The sequence below is a fragment of the Nematostella vectensis genome, chromosome 5, assembly GCF_932526225.1.
Source record: "Nematostella vectensis chromosome 5, jaNemVect1.1, whole genome shotgun sequence".
Taxonomy (NCBI): domain Eukaryota; kingdom Metazoa; phylum Cnidaria; class Anthozoa; order Actiniaria; family Edwardsiidae; genus Nematostella; species Nematostella vectensis.
The window spans coordinates 13,530,306-13,557,492 of NC_064038.1; the positions used below are offsets into that span (position 1 = coordinate 13,530,306).

General features: G+C 41.5%; 2 protein-coding genes across 3 annotated transcripts in view; both read left to right on the forward strand.

The window, feature by feature from the left end:
* The window catches only part of LOC5502539 (ras GTPase-activating-like protein IQGAP1), a 52,860-nt gene extending 36,486 nt beyond the window's left edge, over positions 1–16,374 (forward strand). The window contains exons 28-43 of one of the 2 annotated variants that reach the window (XM_048727348.1): positions 710–784; positions 1,850–1,999; positions 3,437–3,577; positions 4,260–4,344; positions 4,990–5,097; positions 5,587–5,643; positions 6,220–6,287; positions 6,815–7,050; positions 8,540–8,675; positions 9,102–9,189; positions 9,652–9,755; positions 10,402–10,516; positions 11,433–11,599; positions 14,221–14,352; positions 14,564–14,672; positions 15,660–16,374. In XM_048727348.1, coding sequence (XP_048583305.1) covers positions 710–784; positions 1,850–1,999; positions 3,437–3,577; positions 4,260–4,344; positions 4,990–5,097; positions 5,587–5,643; positions 6,220–6,287; positions 6,815–7,050; positions 8,540–8,675; positions 9,102–9,189; positions 9,652–9,755; positions 10,402–10,516; positions 11,433–11,599; positions 14,221–14,352; positions 14,564–14,672; positions 15,660–15,773 — 1,885 coding nt within the window. In that variant the 3' untranslated portion in view covers positions 15,774–16,374. Of the gene's footprint in view, positions 1–709; positions 785–1,849; positions 2,000–3,436; positions 3,578–4,259; positions 4,345–4,989; positions 5,098–5,586; positions 5,644–6,219; positions 6,288–6,814; positions 7,051–8,539; positions 8,676–9,101; positions 9,190–9,651; positions 9,756–10,401; positions 10,517–11,432; positions 11,604–14,220; positions 14,353–14,563; positions 14,673–15,659 lie in introns of those variants that run through there. The other variant, XM_048727349.1, reaches the window with a different exon arrangement.
* Positions 16,375–17,415: 1,041 nt separating this feature from the next.
* Positions 17,416–24,824, forward strand: LOC5503296 (CREB-regulated transcription coactivator 1). The gene is made up of 9 exons (XM_032371643.2): positions 17,416–17,684; positions 17,804–17,887; positions 18,027–18,146; positions 18,527–18,603; positions 20,273–20,331; positions 20,865–20,902; positions 21,090–21,139; positions 21,799–22,656; positions 24,224–24,824. Exons 1-9 carry the CDS (start codon positions 17,577–17,579, stop codon positions 24,240–24,242), a joined length of 1,413 nt encoding a protein of 470 aa, XP_032227534.2. The 5' UTR covers positions 17,416–17,576; the 3' UTR covers positions 24,243–24,824.
* Positions 24,825–27,187: the final 2,363 nt, after the last annotated feature.

Here is a 27,187-nt window from a genome sequence, read left to right on the forward strand (position 1 = left end):
AGTCGTAGGGCTCCACCTTACTCGTAGGGCTTCACCTTACTCATAGGGCTCCACCTTTCTCATAGGGCTCCACCTTACCCATAGGGCTCCACCTTACCCATAGGGCTTCACCTTACTCGTAGGGCTTCACCTTACTCATAGGGCTCCACCTTACTCGTAGGGCTCCACCTTACTCGTAGGGCTTCACCTTACCCATAGGGCTTCACCTTACCCATAGGGCTCCACCTTACTCATAGGGCTTCACCTTACTCATGGGGCTTCACCTTACTCATAGGGCTTCACCTTACTCGTAGGGCTCCACCTTACTCATAGGGCTCCACCTTACTCATAAGCTTCACCTTACTCGTAGGGCTCCACCTTTCTCATAGGGCTCCACCTTACTCATAGGGCTCCACCTTACCCATAGGGGTCCACCTTACTCGTAGGGCTCCACCTTACTCATAGGGCTCCACCTTTCTCATAGGGCTCCACCTTACTCATAGGGCTCTACCTTTCTCATAGGGCTCCACCTTACCCATAGGGCTTCACCTTACTAATAGGGCTACACCTTACTCATAGGGCTTCACCTTACTCATAGCCTATGGAAAGGGATTCTTTGTGTGACTCGGCTTTGCTCGGGAGCATAAAATGGCGGCGTGGCTGGTCAAACAGTATCCGTGTCACAGATCTTGACCAACGATGACCATGGTGATTGTTTTTTTTTTTTCAGTTCTAAAGTTGATCAACTACAAGAGATTATCACAGGCAACCCGACCGTTATCCGTATGGTGGTTCACTTTAACAGGTGGGATACCTGTTGTTGCATATTTATTTTATTTTGGTTTTATATATGATGATGATCATCATATTGAACATATTGCTGGTAAAAGTAGTTTTAGTGGCAGTTGTATGGTGAAAATGGTTTTCATTATTATGATGATGGTGTAGGTGTGAGTGTGGTAATAACGAAGGCGATGATTATGATGACGATGTTAAGGGCAAGTGATAAAGTTTTAATGTGATGGTGATGATAATGATTATGATTGTAATGGTGATTGTGTTGATCATGATGGTGATGATGATGGATTGTGATGATGATGGTTATAGTGAAGGTGATGACGGCGGTTGTGGTAGTGTCTTTATAATTCTCTTAGCTTAAAAATATTTAGGAAGCCTTTTCTTACATCTGATATGCACTTACCTAAGGGCGCGTTTATTTCCTATCATTCTGGAATGGGAATGGTTGGTGGAGAATGTTCAGAATCGCATTCGAGTCATTCTGCTACAGGTAGCAGAATGGATGGAATGGCATTCATTCCATTCCAGAATGAGAACGCGGGATAAACGAATTGCGCGCTTTTACTATTCTAATCGACAGGAGCAAAAATTGTAAGGTTGTGTTAGCTTACATTTTGTTTATATTTTGCCTAGAGGTTCCTTGAATAGTATAAAACAAAATAAGCCATAGTATTTTTTGGTAGATTATCCGTTTTTGAGATATGATTAAGCAAAGTTGCCATAGATCATGGAAAAAGTAGCAATTTCGCCCAAATTGGGCAATTTCAGACAAATCGAGAGTCTTACAATTTGCAATATCTCAAGAACGGATTATCTACCAAAAATAGTTAAGCTTGCTCTGTTTTATATTTCACAAGGAACATCTATGCAAAAAATCAAGCGAATATAAACTAACACAACCTTACAATTTGAACTTTTCCATTTTTTGCTCCTGTCATTCTAATCATTCTCATTCCGGAATCACGAGTAAAAAACGCGCCCTAAAATGTATGGCTGGTCATGGTAACACTTAAGACATACGAATGATAACTATGATGATTGACATGATGCTTCCTACTCCCTTTCTATTCAGAGGTGCACGTGGTCAGAGCTCCTTACGAGAGTTGTTAGAACCTCTTGTGAATGACGTACTGAATGAACGAAACCTTAACATCAACACCAACCCCTTAGACGTGTACAAGGGCTGGGTCAATCAAATGGAGTCCGAGACCGGACAGACGAGGTAGGGGCTAACGTGGCTCACAGGGTGTGGTCCATGATGTATGAGTAAGCCCCTTAAAGGTGAAACAGGGCTGGGTGAACCAGATCGAGTCTAAGACCGGACAGACGAGGTAAGGGTTAACGGGGCTCACAGGGTGTGGTCCATGATGTATGAGTAAGCCCCTTAAAGGTGAAACAGGGCTGGGTCAATCAAATGGAGTCCGAGACCCGACAGACGAGGTAGGGGTTAACGGGGCACACAGGGTGTGGTCCATGATGTATGAGTAAGCCCCTTAGACGTGTACAAGGGCTGGGTCAATCAAATGGAGTCCGAGACCGGACAGACGAGGTAGGGGTTAACGTGGCTCACAGGGTGTGGTCCATGATGTATGAGTAAGCCCCTTAAAGGTGAAACAGGGCTGGGTCAATCAAATGGAGTCCGAGACTGGACAGACGAGGTAGGGGTTAACGGGGCTCACAGGGTGTGGTCCATGATGTATGAGTAAGCCCCTTAAAGGTGAAACAGGGCTGGGTCAATCAAATGGAGTCCGAGACCGGACAGACGAGGTAGGGGTTAACGGGGCTCACAGGGTGTGGTCCATGATGTATGAGTAAGCCCCTTAAAGAAGAAACAGGGCTGGGTCAATCAAATGGAGTCCGAGACCAGACAGATGAGGTAGGGGTTAACGGGGCTCACAGGGTGTGGTCCATGATGTATGAGTAAGCCCCTTAGACGTGTACAAGGGCTGGGTCAATCAAATGGAGTCCGAGACCGGACAGACGAGGTAGGGTTTAACGGGGCTCACAGGGTGTGGTCCATGATGTATGAGTAAGCCCCTTAAAGAAGAAACAGGGCTGGGTCAATCAAATGGAGTTCGAGACCAGACAGATGAGGTAGGGGTTAACGGGGCTCACAGGGTGTGGTCCATGATGTATGAGTAAGCCCCTTAGACGTGTACAAGGGCTGGGTCAATCAAATGGAGTCCGAGACCGGACAGACGAGGTAGGGGTTAACAGGGCTCACAGGGTGTGATCCATGATGTATGAGTAAGCCCCTTAAAGGTGAAACAGGGATGGGTGAACCAGATCGAGTCTAAGACCGGACAGACGAGGTAATGGTTAACGGGGCTCACAGGGTGTGATCCATAACAGGGCTGGGTGAACCAGATCGAGTCTAGGACTGGACAGACGAGGCAGGGGTTATCACTTTTAAGGGGTTCACAGTGTATGGTCCAAAAAAAAATTTTAACTGATAACTTTTCCTTTCATTAAATTCTCGATTACTATTTATGCCATAAACAACCAATTCATGATTTTCATCCCTTTTCTCATTCAAATTCTGTAGGATTGTCTACCCGAACAATTTTTAAGAAATGATAACCATTACTTCTCTCATTAAATTCTCGATTACTATAGATGCAATAAGCAACCAATAAAGGATAACCATTCCTTTCCTCAGTAAACTCCCGTACGATGTCGACCCTGAGCAAGCCCTGAGTCACCCCGAGGTCCGTGAGAAGATCGCCATGTCCATGAGGAATCTCATACAGGCCACCGACAAATTCCTCAACTCAATCGTGCAGTCTGTGGAAAAAATACCGTAAGGAAAAGACTTTCCTTGAGGTTGCGATTTCGTGACTTGTACTTAACTAATGAGTGATCGGGGCTCCGATCACGTCACTAGTAATGAACCAATGAATGACCGAGGCTCCCATCACGTGATTTATGTAAAACCGATGAGCTGTCGGATTTGTGTGCCTTTGTGTAAGGAGAGTAATTTTACTGAAGTTTTGAGCGTTATGTTAGCCTCTCGTCAGAGCAATAGACGAAGGGCTAATGCTCAAACGCCATCCAAGCTTACACAGAGGCGTAAACATACCATTTTAAAGCCGCATTGTCACCATTTTACTTCCGGAGGTCCAACGGAAACCTCAACCGTTAAAAGACAAAAGAATCTATTAAAATCCGAGATATTAAACAGGCCATCCGCTCTAAATTATCAATCACATCTTCAAAGAAACTTCCAATAAACACACTGCCTTCAATATTTTGAAATATTTTTCGCGTTTTCCGTTAAAAATCATCGGAGATTGTTACGTTATCGACCGGAAGTAAACTGGTGACAATGCGGCTTTAACCTAGCGTTGATTTATTTTACTGACTCCTGACCAGTTTTTCTACCGCTTTCCCTAGTCTTTATAATCATACCGTCTTCAATTTAAGAACTGAGTAGACTAGTTTAGGACAGATGATAGGATTGTTTTTCCTTTATGTGGTTATAGTTACGGGATGCGTTACGTTGCTATGACTTTACGGCTGGCGTTAACTGAGAAGTTCCCCAACCTTTCAGAGGAAGAAATAATCAAGGTAAGTCTTTTTCATCTTCAAACCAATCCCGACTGCAACCACATGTCCTCTTTTCGAGGACGTGAGTATTTTGGGGGGGTCTTGTAGCAATCAAATCGCGCGCTCTGATTGGCTCTCTGAGGCCCGGTACGATCCGCACCCTGATTTCGGATCGCTCAATAAACAACCGGGTTTGTTTACATAGAAAAAATGAAATGTAATACAGATTTGTCTGGCCATTTGCGTGATCGCTTTTGTGTCCTTATGAGCGTGTTACGTTCTTTTATAAGCGTGTATTGTATTCTTATTAGCGTGTTGCGTTCTATTATGAGCGTGTATAGTATTCTTTTAAGCGTGTTGCGTGCTATCATGAGCGTGTATTGTATTCTTATAAGCGTGTTACGTGCTGTTATGAGCGTGTATTGTATTGTTATGAGCGTGTTGCGTGCTATCATGAGCGTGTATTGTATTCTTATGAGCGTGTTATGTGTTATTAGCGTGTATTTCAATCTTATGAGCGTGTTGCGTGCTATTATGTGCGTGTTCCGTTTTCATATAGCCGTGTTACGTTTTTATGAGCGTGTTGTGTGCTACGATTTACGAGTACTCATTAGCGTGTTTCGCCTTATAGTAAGCGTGTCCGTTTAAACGTGCTCTATGTTTCAGGTCGTTGGTAATTTGGTGTACTACCGGTACATGAATCCCGCCATCGTCGCTCCTGATGCTTTTGACATTGTATCCATCAGCGTGGAGCGGGGCCTGCAACCCGAACAGGTAAACAATACCATCAGTAATAGGCCGAACACAAAGGTGAAGGGACAAGGGCACCAACACCCCCCTTTATAGCGATCGGTGGGGAGAAAAGAGGTCATAAATATGGAGGGAATAAAAAAGAAGTCAATAACTTTTTAAAGTTTTTACTAGTTTATAGCGTTTTAAAAGCTCTGCAATGACAAAATTTTCCTACATTTCCAGGGCATTATCTTCCCTTTATACCACCGCCCTCTATACCAATTATTCTCAGTCCCAAAGTTTCTCCCCGCCCCTATCCGACACATTTAGACCATGTCTTTATCCCTTTATGAACGTAGCTGGCTATGGCTATATCGTCCCATGGGCGTGGTTGTCATGTCTATATCCCTTATGGGCGTGGTTACTATGTCTATATCTATGTCTATGTGGTTTTGTGTGTCAGTGTTGATACACTGTGGTAATACACTACCATGGTAGAGCCAGCTAACTGGTTCCATTGACTCATTTTAGCGGCGAAACCTGGGAACGATAGCTAAACTGCTGCAATTTGCAGCTTCAAATAAAATGGTAAGTTGATTGTCTTTGTATCGTAGCTACCACATTACCAGTGCAGGAACCCATCGCTAGGGGCGTACAACACAGGAAGCCTGTCACTAGGAGTGTACAACATGCTCCAGTCTGTGAAAAGGCTCACTCAAAGTACTTTTATCACCGTAGTACACTCGTAGTTATTGGCTCACTCATATATGTAGTTACATACGTTTTTGATTTTATTATCTCTGTTACTTGTCTTTTGTTTTGGTCTTTTATATGTAGAAGTTATTTTATCATCCATATATTCCTTTTAGCATTCAAACTTTCTATTTTGTAAACTTTTCTGTAAGTACATACGCCCAAGCACCGAGGTGTTTCTTTGCGCAGGTTCCTCTCCATGAGATAGCCGCTGACCGACAAACCTACGATTTATTCCACGTCATGGCTGTTAGTAACATGGACGCATTAAGGAGCATGCGCTCACAATGAAACCGCTTGCACTACTTATTTAGCACGCCTGTAACATCCCTGGTGCACTCTACACAATATTTCACGATAGCCATGTTTTAGTTTTGATGTGTGACAGTTAAACAAATCATTATATTTTAGTATGCTGACGAGAATGCACATCTTAGTGAGTTGAACGGTTACATCGCAGAGGCTCATAAGAAATTCAAGTAAGTTACCAAAATATCGTCATAAATTCACGGCCTAGTCTTATTTTGACATATTGTGATAATATTTTTTGTCTTAAACAACAATTTATTCGCTCAGAAATGGTATAAACGATAGAAGGTTTGTAAACTGTGCTATTTGATCACAAATTCCAGTGGGAATCCATTTCGGACCACCCTTGAGAAATGCCCACAAGCCCAAAAATTCATAAAATGCAGAATAAACAGAATAAAGATCAAAATACTAAGGCACGTATCCAAAGGATAAATGGTCTTGAAGTTATGCATCCAACCAAGTTCAGATTCTAATAAAAAATTTAGAACGGCAGAATTGCCCCTCAACAAAACGCCAGTGGTCAAAGGGTTAGATTCCTACTTGAATAAGAAAAAAAACTTTCCGCGAAAAAGGATTATGGAACTTGTAGTCATGCATCTTGCAAACGTTCTAGTTCCGTGATGCAACCGGCGTGGCAAGAATGTAAGTTTCTTTGTTGTAAAAAGACACTAACATTTACATTCCTCTAACACAGGAAGTTTTTCCTTGACGTATCCACTGTTGAAGACCCCGAATCTCGTTTTAACATCGATGAATACACGGATGTGGTTCTGCTCACCAAACCAATCATTTACATCTCCGTACAAGAGATTTGCGACACACACACGCTACTTCTCGAGCACAGGGAGGAAATCGCCCCTGATCCCAATGATCCTTTACATGAGTTGCTGGATGATCTGGGGGATGCGCCCAATGTAGCGGATCTTATTGGTATGCTGGCATTTTTGGATTGATCTTATTGTCCTTTCCTGACCTTAACCCCCCCCCCCCCCTCTAACCTAGATCGCCTTACGCTATCGAACCGTACATTAGCTGGCAGCTTACTTTACAAACCTTACCTCAGCTCAAATGACTCACGTTCCCATATCTCAACAGTGCCTAACGTTTACCTTTATCTTGCCGTCATTTCACCTCACCTTCTATGTATCATCTTACCTTACCTAACCTTTCTTTCCCCCTGTATCATCTAACCTCACCTAACCTTACCGATATCATCTTACCACACCTTACCTTACCTATACAGTGGAACCCCGTTAATACGGACACCCTCGGGATTTTCATATGTGTCCGTATTATCGGGGTGTCCGTATTAAGCGGGCTGCCCTACAAAACGTCAGAACGCATGCTAAGCAACACAACACGTTCCATACTGAAATTTGTATCTTTAAAACTCATGTTTCAAGTAACATTTGGATAAAGTACTTCTGCGAACTAGTGACATGTTCCGGTTATATCTTTATTACTCAAATTCATAGGGATATTTTTTTAAACAACAACAACAAAACAGGATAACTAATTCTTTCCTCGATCGTCCTTGCGACGATTTGACTTAGTTATTTTAACTAAATCCGTTATTCTATAATTCAACAAAGGTTGTGAAAATTCTGCTCAGAAAGGCATTCTCGAGCATCAATCTCCTAAAAGTGCGAGACTCGAATTCCTTTTGTCCATAAAGCGGGGTTAATTTTGTACGAAAAATGTCTTTCGGGACACATAAGTGTCCGTTGTCCGTATAAACGGGTGTCCGTGTAAAGCGGATTAAATTATAAGAGAATATATGAGACTTTTGTCGGGACTTTTAATACTGTCCAGAAAAACGGGGTGTCCGTATTAAGCGGGTGTCCGTAGAGCGGGGTTCCACTGTATTATCTTACCTCACCTTCCCTTCCCTGTATTATCTTACCTTACCTTCCCTTCTTTGTATCATCTCACCACCACCTCACCTTCCATGTATTATCTTACTTTCATTACCTTACCTTCCCTATCTTACCTCACCTTCTCTTCTCTGAATTATCTTACCTCACCTTCTCTTCTCTGAATTATCTTACCTCACCTTCTCTTTCCTGTATCATCTTACCTTTCCTTCCCTTTCCTTCCCTTGCCTTCCCTGTTTCATCTTACCTTACCTTCCCTTTCTTGTATTATCTTACCTCACTTTACCTTTCCTTCCCCGTATCATCTTACCTTAACTTGCATTACCTTGCGTCACCTTACCTTACATTGCTTCGCCCTGATTTTACCTTGCCTTGCCTTGACTAACCTACTCTGCGTTACTATTGCATTACATTGCATTGCCTCAATTTACTAAACCGAGCCATACCTTTCTTCTTTTACCTCAACCTCGCCATATCTTTCCTCATCGCACCTTTTCCTTCCTTGTCTCACCCAATCTCATCCTACCTTCTTTTCACCTCCTCAGGCGCTCAAGCAGACAGTGCCGAGGAACAAGCACAACAAGTGGCCAGCATTTCGAAGACCGAGATCTCGCTCACGCTAACCAACAAGTTCGAAGTTCCTGACGATGATGACTCGGATATGAGAGCTCTATTCGTAAGGTATCTTTTAAAGAAAAAAAAAAAACAGAGAGAAATTTAGCGAAACTACGAATGGAAAGTATGGGGAAGGAGAAATTCGTGAGTATTAAATAATTCAACAAACAGCCAGGAGAAAGACAAAGCGTATGATCGTAGGAGTGCTTACCTTGTCCCCAAGACAAAGCGTACGAGTCCTTTCAATGTGCTTATGACAGAGCGTATGATCGTAAGGGCCCCTCTGATGTACAATGTTGCCCGCAGGACAAAGCGTATAATCGTATAAGTCCTTCCAATGTGCTTATGACAGAGCGTATGATCGTGGGAACCCCTCTGATGTGCTAATGTTGCCCGCAAGGCAAAGCGTATAATCGTAGGAGTCCTTCCAATGTGCTTATGATAGAGCGTATGATCGTAATGGCCCCTCTGATGCGCTAATGTTGCCCGCAGGACGAAGCGTATGATCGTAGAAGTTCTCCTGGTGCAGCATGGAGATAATTTGACAGAAATACTCGAGACGCCGGCGACCGAGGAACAGGTACAATATCAAAGTTGCTTGGAACTCCTAGAAAACCATCCCCATAAGAATACTAAAGAAGAAAGTAAACTGTTCCTGTGATGTCTTGGTGTTTTATAGGCCATACATTTCCTGAGGCCCCTCAGAACAGAATTGCGTTTAGTTGAGATTGATATTTTTCGTAATTTCTCGTGGCAAAGATTAGCTTTAGTTACCTATTTCTTACTTTTCTGAAAAAAACAAAACAAATATAATTAATCCTCGAGAAATTTTTGCAAATGCAAATGACTTCATTTTATCAAAATGTGTCAATGTATTTTCGTTTATTCACCTTAAATCCCAAGCTTACCTGACCTGGTTTGGAACCCTGGTCGTCTTGCTTCTGAGATGAAGCCTGTACCACTGTTCTATCATGCCACACTTACAATCGCTTTGTTTCCCTACCGACGCTTGCTTGCGCTGACTGTATCTTTTTTGATGTAGGAAAACCACCACTCAGCGATAATCAAGGAACGGGAAAAGAAAGAGAAGGAGAAAAGAAAAGATCATCAAGTGCGGAGATCTGCGTCGATTTACGGAGACCACAAGTAATTATTATTATTATTATCATTATCATTATAATTATTATTATTATTATTATTATTATTATTATTATTATTATTATTATTATTATTATTATTATTATTATTATTATTATTATTATTATTATTATTATTATTATTATTATTATTATTATTATTATTATTATTATTATTATTATTATTATTATTATTATTATTATTATTATTATTATTATTATTATTATTATTATTACGATGCAGAACCTGTCTCTCGAGAAAGATTTATCGTGATTGCGCAAATAAGCGCCTTCCTCGAAAAAGCGCCTCGCCTAAGAGGAGAAATATGAATAAGCGCCTAGAGGGACTATACGTTAGCAGGAAATTAACGCCTGTTGTACATAACCAAAACCCATTATGTGTTTTAGGGTACACGCAATCTTCCCCTCGTGGAGCGAGGTCGACCCCCCCCCCCCTCCCCATATTTATTCCCTCTTCCTAGTCCATTACTTTTGCGCACGTTTGAATGGCGGAAACGTGGAAGCGATCGCAATCCCGTTCCCATGGTTTCCTGGGTAATTTTCAGAACATAGTTAAGTGCCTGTAGACTAGGGGTTTATTAACTTACTGTGCATCATAGATACCATAACTTCTTTCATCATTTTGTTTTTCGTAGGCTTCCTCTTGAAGGTCTGAAGCGTAAAATCATCCGTAATCTGCGAATGCTTGAGAGTCAAGGACTTGTGACAATAAAGAACGATTATCAAGACATCGTCAATGCCATAGCAAAGGTGAAGATATACTAGACCCGCTTTATATTAGACACCCTCTCACGACATGAAATCTCCGACCGACCGAACACCTGATCACCGGGCACTCTGCCAAGACTTGACATATATAATATTTGGCGAGCACCTCCACATGACTGACACCATTTAACTTTACTGCCAAGACTTGACAAATATACTTTAAGGCGAGCACCTCTTTATGACGGACACCTTTACCCTAAATGCCGATACTTGACATATATGATACCAGGCGAACACCTCTATAGGACGGACACCCTTTTACATTTACTGCCTAAACTTGACATATATGATACCAGGCGAACACCTCTATAGGACGGACACCCTTTTACATTTACTGCCTAAACTTGACATATATGATACCAGGCGAACACCTCTATTGGACGGACACCCTTTCACATTTACTGTCTAAACTTGACATATATGATACCAGGCGAACACCTCGATAGGACGGACACCCCTTTACATTTACTGCCTAAACTTGACATATATGATACCATGCGAACACCTCTATAGGACGGACACCCTTTTACATTTACTGCCGATCCTTGCCATATATTATATTAGGCGAATGCCTCTATAGGACGGACGCCCTTTTACATTTACTGCCTATACTTGTCATATATAATATTAGGCGAACACCTCTATTTGACGGACACACTTTACCGGGCAACCTCCAGAGATCAGCATTTTTTGGCGAAAACCCCCTTTACAAGGTACACTGTACCATCTTTATTGCGTGCACTGTTAAATGATATCCGTGATCAGCATGAGACTACAGTGTCGCTGAAACCTATGTTATAAGGCGAAAACCTCTTTAATGGACACTCTGGCCAAGACTTGACATACATAATATTAGGCAAGCACCCCTTTAAAACGGACAAATTGTTTGCTTTTACAGGATATCCGTAATCAGAGGCGGTACAGACAGAGAAGAAGACAAGAGCGCAAGAAACTCAACCAGACTCTGGACAGCCTGCAGACGAAGACTCACTTTTACGAAGAGCAGATCGATTACTACAATCAGTACATAAGGGTGTGCCTCGATAACTTGTCCAAGAAGGGAAAGTAAGTGGAACTCGTGCTGATATGGAACCTCTATTAAGCGGACACACTTGCAGGTATAACAACTACAATCATCCTAAATAGCGAGCCTCGATAACTTGTCCAAGAAGGGAAAGTAAGTGGAACTCGTGCTGATATGGAACCTCTATATAGAGGACACACTTGCAGGTATAACAACTTACAACTACAATCATCCTATACATCTCTACAAACGCAAAGGAAACCGCCGTATCTGCGATAATCATCGAGGAATCTCCCTGCTGTCCATCGCTGGCAAAATTCTGGCCAGAGTCTTACTCAATCGTCTCATTGTACATCTCGAGCAAGGCCTCCTACCTGAAAGTCAATGTGGTTTCCGGAAGGAGCGCGGGACAACTGACATGATATTTGCTGCAAGGCAACTTCAGGAGAAGTGTCAAGAACAAAATGTCGACCTGTATTCCACCTACGTCGACCTGACAAAAGCGTTTGATACTGTCAGTAGAGAGGGCCTCTGGAAAATAATGGCGAAGTTTGGCTGTCCCAGCAAATTCATAAACATCGTACGCCAATTACATGACGGCATGCTTGCGAGCGTCCAGGACAACGGAGAAACCTCTCATTCTTTCCCTGTCTCAAACGGAGTTAAGCAAGGATGCGTCCTTGCCCCTACTCTATTCAGTCTGATGTTCTCAGCCATGCTGACTGACGCTTTTAAAGATGATGAGGTAGGCATCGGCATCAAGTATCGTTTCGATGGCTCTGTGTTCAATCTCAGGAGGCTTCAGGCGAAATCCAAGATCTCGGCTGATACTGTAAACGACCTCTTATTCGCTGACGATTGTGCCCTCAATGCTACCTCTCAAGCAGACCTGCAACACAGCGTAGATCTGTTTTCTAGTGCCTGTAATAACTTCGGCCTCAAAATAAACACCAAAAAGACGGAGGCTATGCATCAGCCAGCGCCTGGAAAGCCCTACACTGAACCTAACATCATCATCAATGGTCAAAAACTCAATGCTGTTGACAAATTTACCTACCTTGGCAGTACTCTCTCCAGAAACGTTGTCCTCGATGACGAAGTTACCAACAGACTCGCCATAGCAAGCGCCGCATTTGGAAGGCTTCGTAAGAACGTTTGGAAAAGGAGAGGGATAAGAACAGATACAAAGATCAAAGTGTATCGTGCCGTTGTGCTGCCTACGCTACTCTACGGGTCTGAAACCTGGACTATCTACAAGCGCCATGCGATGAAGCTTAACCATTTCCACACTACCTGTCTGAGGAAAATTCTCAATGTTCGCTGGCAAGAAAAGATCCCGGATACTGAGGTCCTTGCACGTGCAGGTCTGCCCAGCATTCACACCATCCTGAAACAGTCTCAGCTTCGCTGGGCGGGGCACGTAGCTCGTATGCCTGATGAACGGCTTCCTAAGAAACTTCTGTTTGGTGAGCTTCAGCACGGAAAACGCTGCAAAGGTGGCCAGAAGAAGAGATTTAAAGACACCCTAAAACTCTCGCTGAAAGCATTCAACATCGATCACACCTCGTGGGAGCTTCTGGCACAAAACCGTCAAGGTTGGCGCCGTGTCATTCGCAACGGTGCTGCGGCATGCGAGGCAAATTGGACAGCTGCCGCAGAGGAGCGTAGAGCCGCCAGAAAGTCTCAAGATCCCAAAGCTGCAACAATACCATGCCCTCAGTGCCCCAGGCTTTTCCGTGCACAGATTGGCCTTATTAGCCATCTGCGCACCCACAAGCGTCCTTAGTCCCGCTCAGGATGACGGTGAAAATGTAAAAAAAAAATTGAACACGATGGTCCTCGTCGTAGCGACGGACAAACAACACACAACACACAATCATCCTAAATAGCGAGCCTCGATAACTTGTCCAAGAAGGGAAAGTAAGTGGAACTCGTGCTGATATGGAACCTCTATATAGCGGACACACTTGCAGGTATAACAACTTACAACTACAATCATCCTAAATAGCGAGCCTCGATAACTTGTCCAAGAAGGGAAAGTAAGTGGAACTCGTGCTGATATGGAACCACTATATAGCGGACACACTTGCAGGAATAACAACTTATAACTACAATCATCCTAAATAGCGAGCCTCGATAACTTGTCCAAAAAGGGAAAGTAAGTGGAACTCGTGCTGATATGGAACCTCTATATAGAGGACACACTTGCAGGTATAACAACTTACAACTACAATCATCCTAAATAGCGAGCCTCGATAACTTGTCCAAAAAGGGAAAGTAAGTGGAACTCGTGCTGATATGGAACCTCTATATAGCGGACACACTTGCAGGTATAACAACTTACAACTACAATCATCCTAAATAGCGAGCCTCGATAACTTGTCCAAGAAGGGAAAGTAAGTGGAACTCATGCTGATATGGAACCTCTATATAGCGGACACACTTGCAAGTATAATAATCTACAACTACAATCATCACAAATAGCGAGCCTCGATAACTTGTCCAAGAAGGAAAGGTAATTAGAACTCATGATGATATAGCGTCTCTATATAGATTGGAACTTCGATTTGAAAGTGAACTCTACATTCTATTCTCAATTCTTTTCTCTTCTCACACTCCATTGTTACGTGAGGCAATAACAAAATGCTTCTGTACCCACCAGAAAGCCTTCGGGTCGAGGCTTGAGACAGAAAAAATCCAAAGAAGAAGTGTTCAAAGGGGACCTGAAATACAGCGCGCAGAAGCTCTACGAGAAAGGCGTTATCTTGGAGATTGAGGGACTTCCGCCAGCACAGTACGTACGACCTTGTTGTTGACTCTCTTTTTTTCGTATTTGAATAAGCGACGTACTATTACAAAAAAGATAGGAAGGGTAGGTAAGAACACGACGTTGTAAAAACACTTGATACAGTGCAAAGGCGCTAACTGTTCATTTTATTGCAGCCCAGTCTCCCCGAATGACATTTTAGCGAAGTCTCACTAAATATGACATCTTTTTGTTCCAGGTTCAAAAACGTTCAATTTGAGATCAAATCGGGCGATGACGTGGGATCCTTCGAAGTGTCTGCCAAATTCATGGGCGTGGCAATGGAAAAAGTCGAGCTCGTCTTTCAGGTAAGAATACTCGTGATTATCACGTGATTACGGGGTGAGCAATGCTATCGAGCGTCCACGTACGACCACGTGGTCATCAAGTTTCTAAGAAAGGTTATCACGTGATTGCTAAGGTTAAAGCTTACCTGATTCTCACGTGGTCATTGGGGGTAACGTTATCGATTTTAGCTTAGTGTATACGTGCTTAAAGGGTGCGATTATTGAGTGTTTATATAAGCATTTATGTAATTATCACTTGGTCATTGCCAAGTTAACTAACAACTATTTGATGAGATTTACTGGGCTTCGTCAAAGCTAAGTAGAAAGGGATAATGCTCGAAACGTCAGCGAAGCAAATCTATTTTCAGAGAGACGTTACTGCGATTTTCAAAATTCTGCGAACACTCTTCAACCTTTTCCAATTGCTAAACCGTATTCTGGCTACCGTTATTCAAACTAACGAGATTACATTTGTTGCTTTTTGATTGGTCTATTCAAACTAACGAGATTACATTTGGTGTTTTTTGATTGGTCAGAGCCTTGCAGAGAGGTTGCCGAATTTGAAACCGTTTCAGTGCTAGCCAATGAATCCGCTTCAAGGATTTTGAATGACGGGGCAGGCCAGCAGGCGATTAGCTGTTGGAAATCGTTGGATATTTTGCAGATTTTGAAAACTATAGTATACATAAAACTTTAATCGTGTGTAGTTTCTCGAACTCCCTACATACTTTCGAGTCATTATTTTACCCAGATCCCCCCTACTCCCGTCTCCCTAGAGGGTTTGAATTGAAGGGGTTCCACTGTATTTTACCCTTTAGTAAGTGTTAGATACACGACGCGAGTGTTCTATGGGATTTAGGGCACAAAAATCTGCGAGTGCTTGAGCATGTGTTTTGCACCTGTACCCTTCGCCGCTCCACAATCACAGCCCCAAGAGCAATCTTCTCACTTGTTTTGTCTCGTGTTGATATTATATATTCATCTTCCTCCTCAACCCTCCCTCCCCAGGACCTTTTGCAGCTTCAGTACGAGGGTGTCGCGGTGATGAAGATGTTCGGCCGCGCGAAAATCAACGTCAACTTACTCATCTTCCTCATCAACAAGAAATTCTACGGCAAGTAGAGCCCACGATGTGAGACGGCTGACTCGGACATGCGCAGAGAACTGCTCACCCAGAAGGCTTCAAGGGTAGTTGAAAGTAAACACAGCTCTTAACTTCGTCACCAGGATCTTCAGAGTAATTTTCAATATAGCGTCTAGCTCACCCGGGGAGATGAGGCTGGTTTGCCTCAGGAGTCACCTCGGGAATTTGCTGTTCACTGAACGTTCTAGATATAGAAACAAACATAAAATGTCCTGATCTTATGCTAAGCATAGTCAAGCTAGACATGACGTACATTGTATGTCACGTCATTTATAGATTTATAGATGTGTTATCGTGTCGTGCTGTGAATGTTAATGGTAAATATAGGGTAATTATGCCATCTGTGACGTCCTCAATCAAAATTACTTCTATAAACTAAAATTATTTATACAAGGGTAACATGTGCACATGTCTGACCTAGAGAGCCTGGTAATTAATGCAGTGTCATTTACAGTACAGAATCTGTCCGGGGTGGTCTAGTGACTAGCTACCAGGCTATTAGGTCAGTTGACAGAAGATAACTACCCAAGGTAAATATCAAATAGAAATAAATTTAGTAATAAATCTTTTTAACATAAACGTGTTTTGTGTTTTGTTATCTGGGGAGAGGGGAGAGCTATGTTCTTGACATGGGATATATGAGAATGATACTCGTGTCATTTTTTCCCTTACTTGGCTTGGCATGCGTGAAATCCTATGAAATATTCTTGTCACGTTCAATTTGAATTAGCATTTTGATATTTTTAACGATGTTAAAAGTCTTAAGTTTTAGTGTATTCAAAAGTATAATGCCCAATCGAAGTAATATAACGCAAATGATCAATGGCAATAATATTTAAGGTTGTCATTATGAGCACAATTTGATTCTGCATTTTAGAACCAGACTTACAAAGCAATATTAAGGCGCGTACCCAGGGTTGGCTTAGGGGGCTGCGTATTCATAGGTATCATATTCAAAATATCTGAAGTTTCCTTAAGAAGTGACCCACTTTTTGGCCGCCAAGGGGCGTGCGCGCCCCCTTGTACGCGCCTGATATTTTGCTTCTATCTTATCCTCGGGGACTCGCCTCCGCTGACCTCCGCGACGCCCTGGGTCCCCGGAGGATGCTGCTATCTGAGCCTTGAGATGTTCTTAGCATTTCTTAGAATTAGGCGAAATCTCAGGCTGGACGTTCTTAGAAAAAGGTCCTTATAAAACCTACAGCATAAAATCTACATACAACATCTACACGTACGTTTTCTTTCTATGGACATGCCGTTTCTATCTATTTTATCTTAAGCGAGTGTATATTTTCCCGCATCCGTTTATCGTATTTTATACTTCTATGTAGCCATGGGGGACATAATAACGAGTAAAGCAAAAAAAAGGATATTAAACCAACCGGTAATAAAAGCGCGTTTTTTTTCCGCTGTTTCCTTGAATAGATTGTTCAAATATATATATGGTCAAGTTTTGAAATATCGGATAAGATTCTAAGCATTTTGATTATGTATTAAGCTGGTGGATTTGAATTTATCCCTAAGAAATCAACATTTTAGTTTCCAACCGAGATTTTATTAAACCCGGAGGCTAGCCCGCGCTTTTCCTCAAATTTTCTCTTTCGAGTTAACACGTGACTCAAGCTGACCATACAACGTGTAGTATCTTTCGGGCCTTATTTGCATTTTGGAAGTGATGCTATTGTGTTTGGAGGCCTGTGATTGGCTTATCGCTCAGCCCCCTGTGACCGAGATGGAACGCCGCAAGACTGACAACACGCTCGCTCGCCAGCTCTTCCAATATGGCGCACCCGAGGAAATTCGTGGAAAAAATAGCCATACATACTCAAAGACAGCAAGAAGAGACCAGGGCTTTTGAAGAAATAATGAAGGAAGTCGCCACGATTGGGGTATGGATCTTGCTTCAAGGGTCCAGGGTGTCTTCCAGCTTGAATATCGTTAAATCGAGTCTTGCTTTCCGTCAATTTTCCTGCAATCATATAACTTACTCTTGCTTTTTCGTTATTAGAATTCCATGAAGGGGCCCCAGCAACAGTACAGATCACTGCCGAATGTGAATCTAAACATTGGACAGAATCATTTGGACCTTCAGGTACTAAATTGATGTGTTTATAGCGAGGTTGCGAATGGTCGCAGAGCGAGTTGTCGCTGGCCAACTGTATGTTTTGAATGTGGTACGATGGTTGAACTCTCTGATCGTACTCAATGTGTGTTATCCCTACTCGTTACAGAAGGCTCTCAACAGCTTGGGAGAGATGCAGAGACACGAGATGGGAGATAGATCGCCGATGAGGGAACGTCGATTCACTGGGAATAGACCTATGCCATTTCCAAGGCGAAATATCGGTGGAATATCCTTTTCTTAATAGTGTTCACACCAAACCTTGTTGTCGACAACCTGTTCGTATTAATGTTGGTATTACTCAGTCCCCATTTCACTGTTCTGTTTTGTGGATTGCTAGAGTCCCTAGGATATGTGTTACCCTGTTTTCCCATAATCCGCTTAAAAAGCGAAAGACATCCTTGCAAAGCTGTGGCCGTGTGACGGATTTCGCTTCTCTTTTGAGTCTTTGCACCAAGGTCGACGTTTCCACATTCAGAACAAAATGATCTCACGCGGGGATTTAGAGGCAATTTGAACCACTTGGGTATTGTTCGCACTTCCTTTTGACCCTTTTGATCAGCCTTGCTTATAGATTATAATTATTTATATTTTCTTAACTGTGTGTACGTCGATACCTCTCCGTACCATGTCGCACCCCCCTATTTGTCTCCCCCACAGCTCGAGCCAGGACAAGGTTGGAGACGGTACGTAAAGAAGTATTATCTTTTTTTTTACCATGTAAACGCTAACACTTAGTTGATGAACTTCCCTGTCACTCCAGTCGTTCGCTTGCGCGTTTGTTTGGCGCAATCGCTTATTCAAAATAGGTTAAAATTCTCGTCTAAATTCTTTTCACTAAACAAGGTGTCATAATCCACCCGTTGTTTGCTTGTGCGATGGAGATTTTCAGATCCAAACACACACTCCATGATATAAAGAATCCCCTTTAAATAGTGATAGTTTTTTAGCGTTGTATTTTAATATTTTTTGGTAGCTACGCTTGACTGCCACATCCAGTTCTGCGTGTCTCCTCGCGCTAAAATCGTTCGATATTCAACAATTATCCATGATATGCCATTCATTATTCGTGTATTTAGCAGTGTGCATTAAAGTAGTTTGGTTATAAATCGGTAATTTCTCTTGCCTAGTAAGTGTTACATTATTAACATCTTGACGCTGTTCTAGACTAGAATCTAGTCTGAACTTTTAACTCACGCTACCCCCTGATATAATAAAATGAAATAAACTAATGCTTATATCCTCTTCGAGTTATTTGAATACTTTTTAATTAAATCTCTAAAGCTACTTGGATTTACTAAAATACAAGCTGCCTTTGATAGTAATTATTCGACCTTTTCTTCTTGTGCGCTTTGTGCTATAAATAGGATTGGTATTTCGGGTACAAGTGTTTAGGTTTTACCGCCTTAACCACATACAACATCTTGTACCCTTATTGTAACGTCAGCTTGCCTTTTTTTCTCTGCAAATAAACCTAGTTATTACTAGTTATAACTTAGTTATTATACTTTTTTATTTAGTAATAAGTTTTGAATAAGAGAGTTGTTATTCTTCTATTGAGCTCTGTTATTCCTTTTGATGTTGGTAATACAATACAGAAGTTTAGTTTGATTTCTAGACTACATAGAAAGACAAGGTGTTTTTAAAGCTTGTTTACATGTTTTACAATGTTTGGCTCTCGTACTAGTTGAGATATACAACACCAGATATGACAGACATTTCCACTAGATAACCTATAACCAAAGCAATGGTGGTTTAACCATTTTATCTCCAGACGCAACAATTATATCACGCATTTACTCACCATAACAAACCAAACCCTTTTAATTTACGTTTTTTTTTAGTAAGTGAGCTGAGAAATAAAGTCAAAAATACTGTTTACTTCAAAGTTACTTACATTGTGTTTGGCTGTCTGCTTAGGGTTCACATTTGGGCCTGTTTAATCTGAATTGAACCTTGTTAAGGCATGTTATCTGCCGTAGTCAGTATATTTTATGGAGCCTTTTAACAAGATAAAGCACAGCTTTACTTACATGAAGTGACGTTGTATTTGGCCTTCCTACAGTAGCATGTAGTAAAATGCAAGAGGTGTTATAGAGTCTGTTTATAAAATACCTAGCGTTTGATGACAGGTGAGGAGTCAATTTAAAGTTTGATGCAATAATCACTGCTCTTCTGCGTATAAGCAAGGGAGAAGAGCCTTTGTAAAGAACCGTTGAAAATAATTTGTAAAGTTTTGTTTAGAAAATGATAAATTTGACTTAACTTGAGGTGATGTTTACACTTGTTGTTTATACAGGGTGGTATTTGACTGTTGATTAGGATGTTAACACATGCATGTTGTTGTTTTTACAGGGCAGTATCCGACTCCTCATTGCATCAGACTGTGATCGGTGGTCATCACCAGCCCAAAGGTACCTTTGTTTTACTCTATCTGCAAGTCCTATTCTCTCCCAAGGTAGACATTGCCAAAGCTGGAAACTTTTAGGAAAGCGATTAGTGCATATGTACCCAGGGGGTATGGGGGGAGCACATGGTGTGCCTGATTCAAATTAGCTCCTTCCCTTATTTTTCGATAAATTGAATGAGCCCACAAGGCTTTTAGACAAGGATAAATCATATAATTTCCCTTATCATTTACCGTAACCCTACAAAGTAACTGATTCTATTTATACAATGACACTCATAAATTGCGCGCTCTGATTGGTCAAGGGTCCATGTGTTATTAAAGCACACGCGTACGCTTGGCATCAGCGTGCGTGCGCATTTCCCAAAACTAAACGTAGAAAAACAAATAGGTATAATTGGAAAAATATCGCCCTGGGGTCCGGAAAAGCTACCTAGACACACTACTTTTGAATAGATTGACTCTAAATAGCAGACTGTTAGCTTATTGGGTTTGTGCAGTTCTTGAAACTCCATTATTGTTGTGATTTTTTTTTTTCAGAAATTGATATCAACAAAATGACACATGAGCCCAAAAGAGTAAGTACTTTCACCTCTTGCTTTTCAGGTGTATATTATAATTAAAGAATTAAACATTCCAAAGCTTCATAAAATCTCAAAATTTATTTTGCAGACCTGCCCCCCTTTCAAGATTCCCCATGTGAAAATCTGTTGCCACATACTCTGTTTCTCAGCCTCAATTCTAATAATTTGTTGTTTCTCCTAGTCCCACAGTCCCCATGCCAGGCCAAAATCTGTAGAGGTTCCAAGTATAGGGTAGGTTGCTTAATGATTTGAACATTCAGGGACTCACATCAAACAACAATGCCAATGAAGTGATGAAGAAATGACTTGTGGTCCCAAATATCACCCCGGTAGAGATTATAAGACAATTAACTGCGATCACATCGTCTTCACAACTTTATAATGATTTTAAGGAACATAGAGATCTTTAGAGTTCTGCATTGTGAGCATGCTGACTCCAGGGCTGTGCTATCTGTTACAGTAGTCTGTATCCATAGCGAGATTGACTGGGTAGAAATTTCTGCATTGTGTTTATTCAAAAATGTTTATTCTAAAGTGCAGTAAGTGCCATTTTCAAAATTTTAAAACCAAACATGTAGCTTTTAGTGTTTTTGGGGAGTGAAATTCCAATCCAAGGTCCGTTTCTATAATCTAAAAGAAATCCCCCCCCCCCCCCCATTTTATATTGGTTAGAATTGTTTATTAAGTTTTAGATATGTCATAGCCAAATGATGATGTGGAGGAAGGAGGACTTATTTTGTTGTAAATAGTACACAAGCACACATCCAGACATAGTTTGCTTCTCATATACTGTAGCTTCCCTTAAGATAACTTTCCCTTAGACATGATAAATGGAACAAAACTTTTTATTTGCTGGTGGTTTGATGAGAGAGTCTTTTTTTCGATTTCAGGATGTACCAAGCAGACCCCGGATCACCACTCGGCACGCTGCAGCAGACTGTGGGTAGCACTGGGTCTTTGCCAGATCTGACAAACCTACACATCCCTTCTCCACTACAAACACCTATTGATACAGAAGACAGTCACATCCAGGCATCGTCACCACCTCTTTATCCAACTACCCAAAGACAGGGTAACATGAGACGGCACTCCCCAACGATGGACAAACACCCCTTCCCACCACAGATGCAGCACCCAAATCTATCCCCACTAGAGATGAGATTACAGCAGGTACAACTTTACCAAAATTCTCCTAATAACGACTTTAATATGTATGGTCAAGTTACAACAAGTTCGCCGCAAAACCAGTCTCCCACAGCCTCAACATCGATGTCTCCGCTCTTCAAGAACTTTCCTGCTGCCCCCATGTCGCCGTTAGAAATGAATATGAAACAAATGTACATTCCTAACAACTCTCCAGTCCAGCACCAACATCACGACCAATACGGCATGCGACTTCCAGGCGCTAGCATTGGTGCATCGCCTCGAATGCAGCAACAAGCAATGTCCAGCAGCCAGTCACCGGGCCCGTACGGTTTCCCTGGGTTCCTACAATATTATATGCAATCTAATCGTGTTCCTGATCTGATTGTCACTGATGCGAACGATGAATCTCAGAAACTTGATTTCGCCAGGGATCTAAGCTCTGCCATGCAGGGTATGGGGGGTGACATGTATAACAACGACGACCTGAGAGTAGAGCTTGACCCTCTGGATATGGAAAGCTTACAAATGTTGTCAGGGCACGGCGATGCAGAAGTTGCAGATCAAGCAACTGAGGACCAGTTCAGGATGGATCGCTTAGCAGGGTAAGTGGTTTTCCAGATAGTGGAGCATTGAGGAATTGCCTAGCAGGGTAAGTGGTTTTCCAGACAATGGGGCATTGAGAGATTGCCTAGCAGGGTAAGTGGTTTTCCAGACAGTGGGACATTGAGAGATTGCCTAGCAGGGTAAGTGGTTTTCCAGACAGTGGGGCATTGAGGAATTGCCTAGCAGGGTAAGTGGTTTTCCAGATAGTGGAGCATTGAGGAATTGCCTAGCAGGGTAAGTGGTTTTTCAGACAGTGGGACATTGAGAGATTGCCTAGCAGGGTAAGTGGTTTTCCAGATAGTGGGGCATTGAGGAATTTCCTAGCAGGGTAAGTGGTTTTCCAGATAGTGGAGCATTGAGGAATTGCCTAGCAGGGTAAGTGGTTTTCCAGATAGTGGGGCATTGAGAGATTGCCTAGCAGGGTAAGTGGTTTTCCAGATAGTGGGGCATTGAGGAATTGCCTAGCAGGGTAAGTGGTTTTCCAGATAGTGGAGCATTGAGGAATAGCCTAGCAGGGTAAGTGGTTTTCCAGATAGTGGGGCATTGAGAGATTGCCTAGCAGGGTAAGTGGTTTTCCAGATAGTGGGGCATTGAGGAATTGCCTAGCAGGGTAAGTAGTTTTCCAGATAGTGGAGCATTGAGGAATTGCCTAGCAGGGTAAGTGGTTTTCCAGACAGTGGGGCATTGAGGAATTGCCTAGCAGGGTAAGTGGTTTTCCAGATAGTGGAGCATTGAGAAATTGCCTAGCAGGGTAAGTGGTTTTCCAGATAGTGGGGCATTGAGGAATTGCCTAGCAGGGTAAGTGGTTTTCCAGACAGTGGGGCATTAAGAGATTGCTTAGCAGGGTAAGTGGTTTTCCAGATAGTGGGGCATTGAGGAATTGCCTAGCAGGGTAAGTGGTTTTCCAGATAGTGGAGCATTGAGGAATTGTCTAGCAGGGTAAGTGATTTTCCAGATAGTGGAGCATTGAGGAATTGCCTAGCAGGGTAACTGGTTTTCCAGATAGTGGGGCATTGAGGAATTGCCTAGCAGGGTAAGTGGTTTTCCAGACAGTGGGGCATTAAGAGATTGCCTAGCAGGGTAAGTGGTTTTCCAGATAGTGGGGCATTGAGGAATTGCCTAGCAGGGTAAGTGGTTTTTCAGATAGGGGGGCCTTGACAGTTCTTAGTTGCCTTTAAGACCTCTTTCAATTTTCTATCAACTACTGTAAATGTTTTTTTTTTTCACCATGGGCACTTATTTTAATTTAATTTCTATCACAAACTCTAACAATTATTTCAGTATACTTCTGTTCAAAAACTAAAAAGGGGGAAGGGAAACTTATTGGAAGCTAAGCATTACAACAAGCATTTACAGTATCTTGTCTATATTTGGCTGCAGCCATTTCTGTGTTTATTTCGGCGTTAGTTTGCCGCTGAAGAAGTAACATGATACCTTAGTGCAAGTCACTGATTCCACATGACCCCCTTGTCTGGAAAATGATTAATTGCGAACTGCTAGCGGCGGTGCATACGGCTGAAGGTCAAGGTGACAAAGATGTAACACCATGTATTTTTGTGTTTCTAGGTCCTATGGTTTTCCATAATACGAATTTGTAATATGCTTGAATTCTTCACGAGGAAGTACTCCAAGAGTATGAGAACGGCTAAAAGGCGTGCTGACGCCTTAAGAGACACTGTCATGGCAACGTGGTAACCATGGTAACTTATTTTTTTAAACTTCATGTGGTAGGTAAACAGGTGTATTTTACAGGTAAACTCCATGGAAAAGTTCACTGGCTCAGCGTGGTGATGATGTAGTTTGGTAGAGATCTCCAGCATCTGCCTTAACATAGTCATTCGTTTGATATGTACCTAACCATGAGGGCAAGGGGTCACACTTCCACTTGACCAACAAAAAGTGAGAAATTTGTTATTAAAGGATCTCGAAATATTGTCCATATGATACATAACCCCAGGAAATCCGGGATACGCGCCTGATGGCAAGGGATAGACATCTTTATGTAGAGATCCCTGAGACTGGTATTTTTCCCATATATTTGACCAGTGTGAGGTGCAGAGATGTGTGTTGTGATTATCGATATTCAGAGATTATAGTTTAAATCTTGGTCCCACTGTTTAATGATTTTATGCAAAGCTCTCAAAATATAATTTTTGAATTCTATCAATAATGACTTCATATCTCCTTGACTTGATTGACATGGCGTCAACAGAATGCTCGTCATCCAAAAATAAGCCTAGACCGTAATAATTGTGGTAAATATAGCCGCATTGTCACTAGTTTACTTCCGGTCGATTACGTAACAATCTCCGATTTTCAACGGAAAACGCGAAAAATATTTCAAGACATTGAAAGTAGAGTGTCTATTGGAAGTTTCTTTGAGGATGTGATTCATCATTTAGAGCGAATGGCCTGTTAAATATCTCGGATTCTAATAGACTCTTTTGTCTTTTAACGTTTGAGGTTTCCGTCGGACCTCCGGAAGTAAACTAGTGAAAATGCGGCTTTAAGTTCGCTTTTTTTCTCCCTTCATTAATTTTCTTTGAAATAGTATCAGAGATATTTAACAATGTCAAGTTGCCCTCTGTCCAGCCGCAACATGGAGTATATATTGATATGCATTGATTATAGCTCACATAAGGTCATGCTTATGACTTGTGTAGGAGATGGGCATGGGAGATGAGATTTAACAGCGTGCGAATGTGAAAATATAATTAATGCCATATAACCAGCTCAGTCCCTAGCTTTCTTATTTGTTTTTTTCATTCGGGTTTCTTCCTGTGGTTGTTAGAACTCGTTGCTCCTCTTTTCCAATATAGTGTCTGCTTTTTCAGAGTTCATGAAACCCAAAAGTCACTCTATGCTTGAATCGTTTTAGCTTTAAGGACCGTTTTATTTCATGAAAGAGTTCATTCAATTCTTTCTTTTTTTTTTTGCAAAAACCAGATTAATGTATATTTTTAATAAAATCAATTCCTACTAATAACGCTCGATGCTTTTGGGGTTATATTCTTTGCCCTCGTTCCTGTATGGCAAATTTTAAGCATCTCTTTTTTTATACCAGTCGCTTATGGGAACTGCCACCATAGACCACACGATCTCATTCAGCTACAAGCTATAAAGTATCACAGAGCGTTCAAGTATCACATGAAACTATAAAGTGTCGCATGAGACCTTATATCTCATGGCTCCAGCCATTTACTATCGCATGGAGGCATGCATTATCACACAAAAGTATGTCACTCACACATGCTATATACTGTAGTGTGCTGCTAAAGTATTCGTGTACTTGTGATGATAGGCCTGTCCTATTTATTTTTGCACAAAACAAAGTGTATACTTTAAATTAGTGTTTAATTTGTAAGAAATATGTAATGACTGTAGAATTTATGTATTATAAAAATTAGACGGGCCGAGGGTGCCGAGGTCCAGAGTAGAAGAGGTTAAGGAATGGTGATGAAATGTTTTATATTTTGAACACTTCAGCTTGTTTGGCCCGTGGACATGGCCGAGCTTTGTGCGTATAAATATTATATATACTGCGACGAAATGTATGTATTATACCCCACTAACGTTATTCTAGATTGTTTTTAACTTAGAATCTAAAAGTAATTTTATATATAAGAGATCTATTAGACTAAAGATACGGAAATGTCGTTGCTACCCTAAGCTATGGGATCGTCAGAGGGAAAAAATGGCATGAATTTTCCAATTCTCAATATATAAGCTTAAGATTCCGCATACAAGGAGTTCCTCTGACCAAAAGCTTAATTCCAAATTTTAAAGAAATTTAGAGGATATAAAATTTAGATAATAGCGAGCAAAGTTGCTTAATTTCTTATCAGAGCCTAACTTCTCCCTAAAAACGAGGAGAATTCATACTTTGAACTTTTGAAAATTGCACTTCAAGCATCATATCTCGAAGACGAATCCATTAGAAAAAAATACTTTTTGATATGTTGGTTTACATAACATAAGGAACCTCAATGCAAAAATTCAAGCTTACCGAAGTTAACCAGACCTTATTTTGGGAAAACTTGCCATTTTTTGCTCTGTCTATGGGATCCTAATCTTTGTTTATCTAGCTTTACTCAGCTGCAGTACTCAGCTTCTTTAAGTCTAACCAGTCTCAGTTTAACAGCCCCTCATCCTTGTAAGCCTATGAAAAAATTTCAGTCGTGTTTTACAAAGTCTTTTGTTACTTTAAAACCAAATTATGTAAATTTTGTTTTGTTCTCGCGAAGTAACGTCTAGCTAACCTGGATAATTTCCTTTGAGTTATCTGATTTCTATCCTTTAGTTGTCTCTTCTTTTCTTGGCTTTTTTTTTTTTTTTTTCATTCACGTCTTGTTCCCAGACCTTTCTCGGCATTTCCCAAAATAACATGATGAGAGGCTCGCAGAATTCTGGGACCAACAACGGCTAAGGACAATGCATGCGCGCAATACTAAAAATGACGTCACGCTCAATAGTCTAAAGAACTGGTTGTCATAATAAAGAAGTGAAAAGAGTACGAGTGTGTCTTTGGTC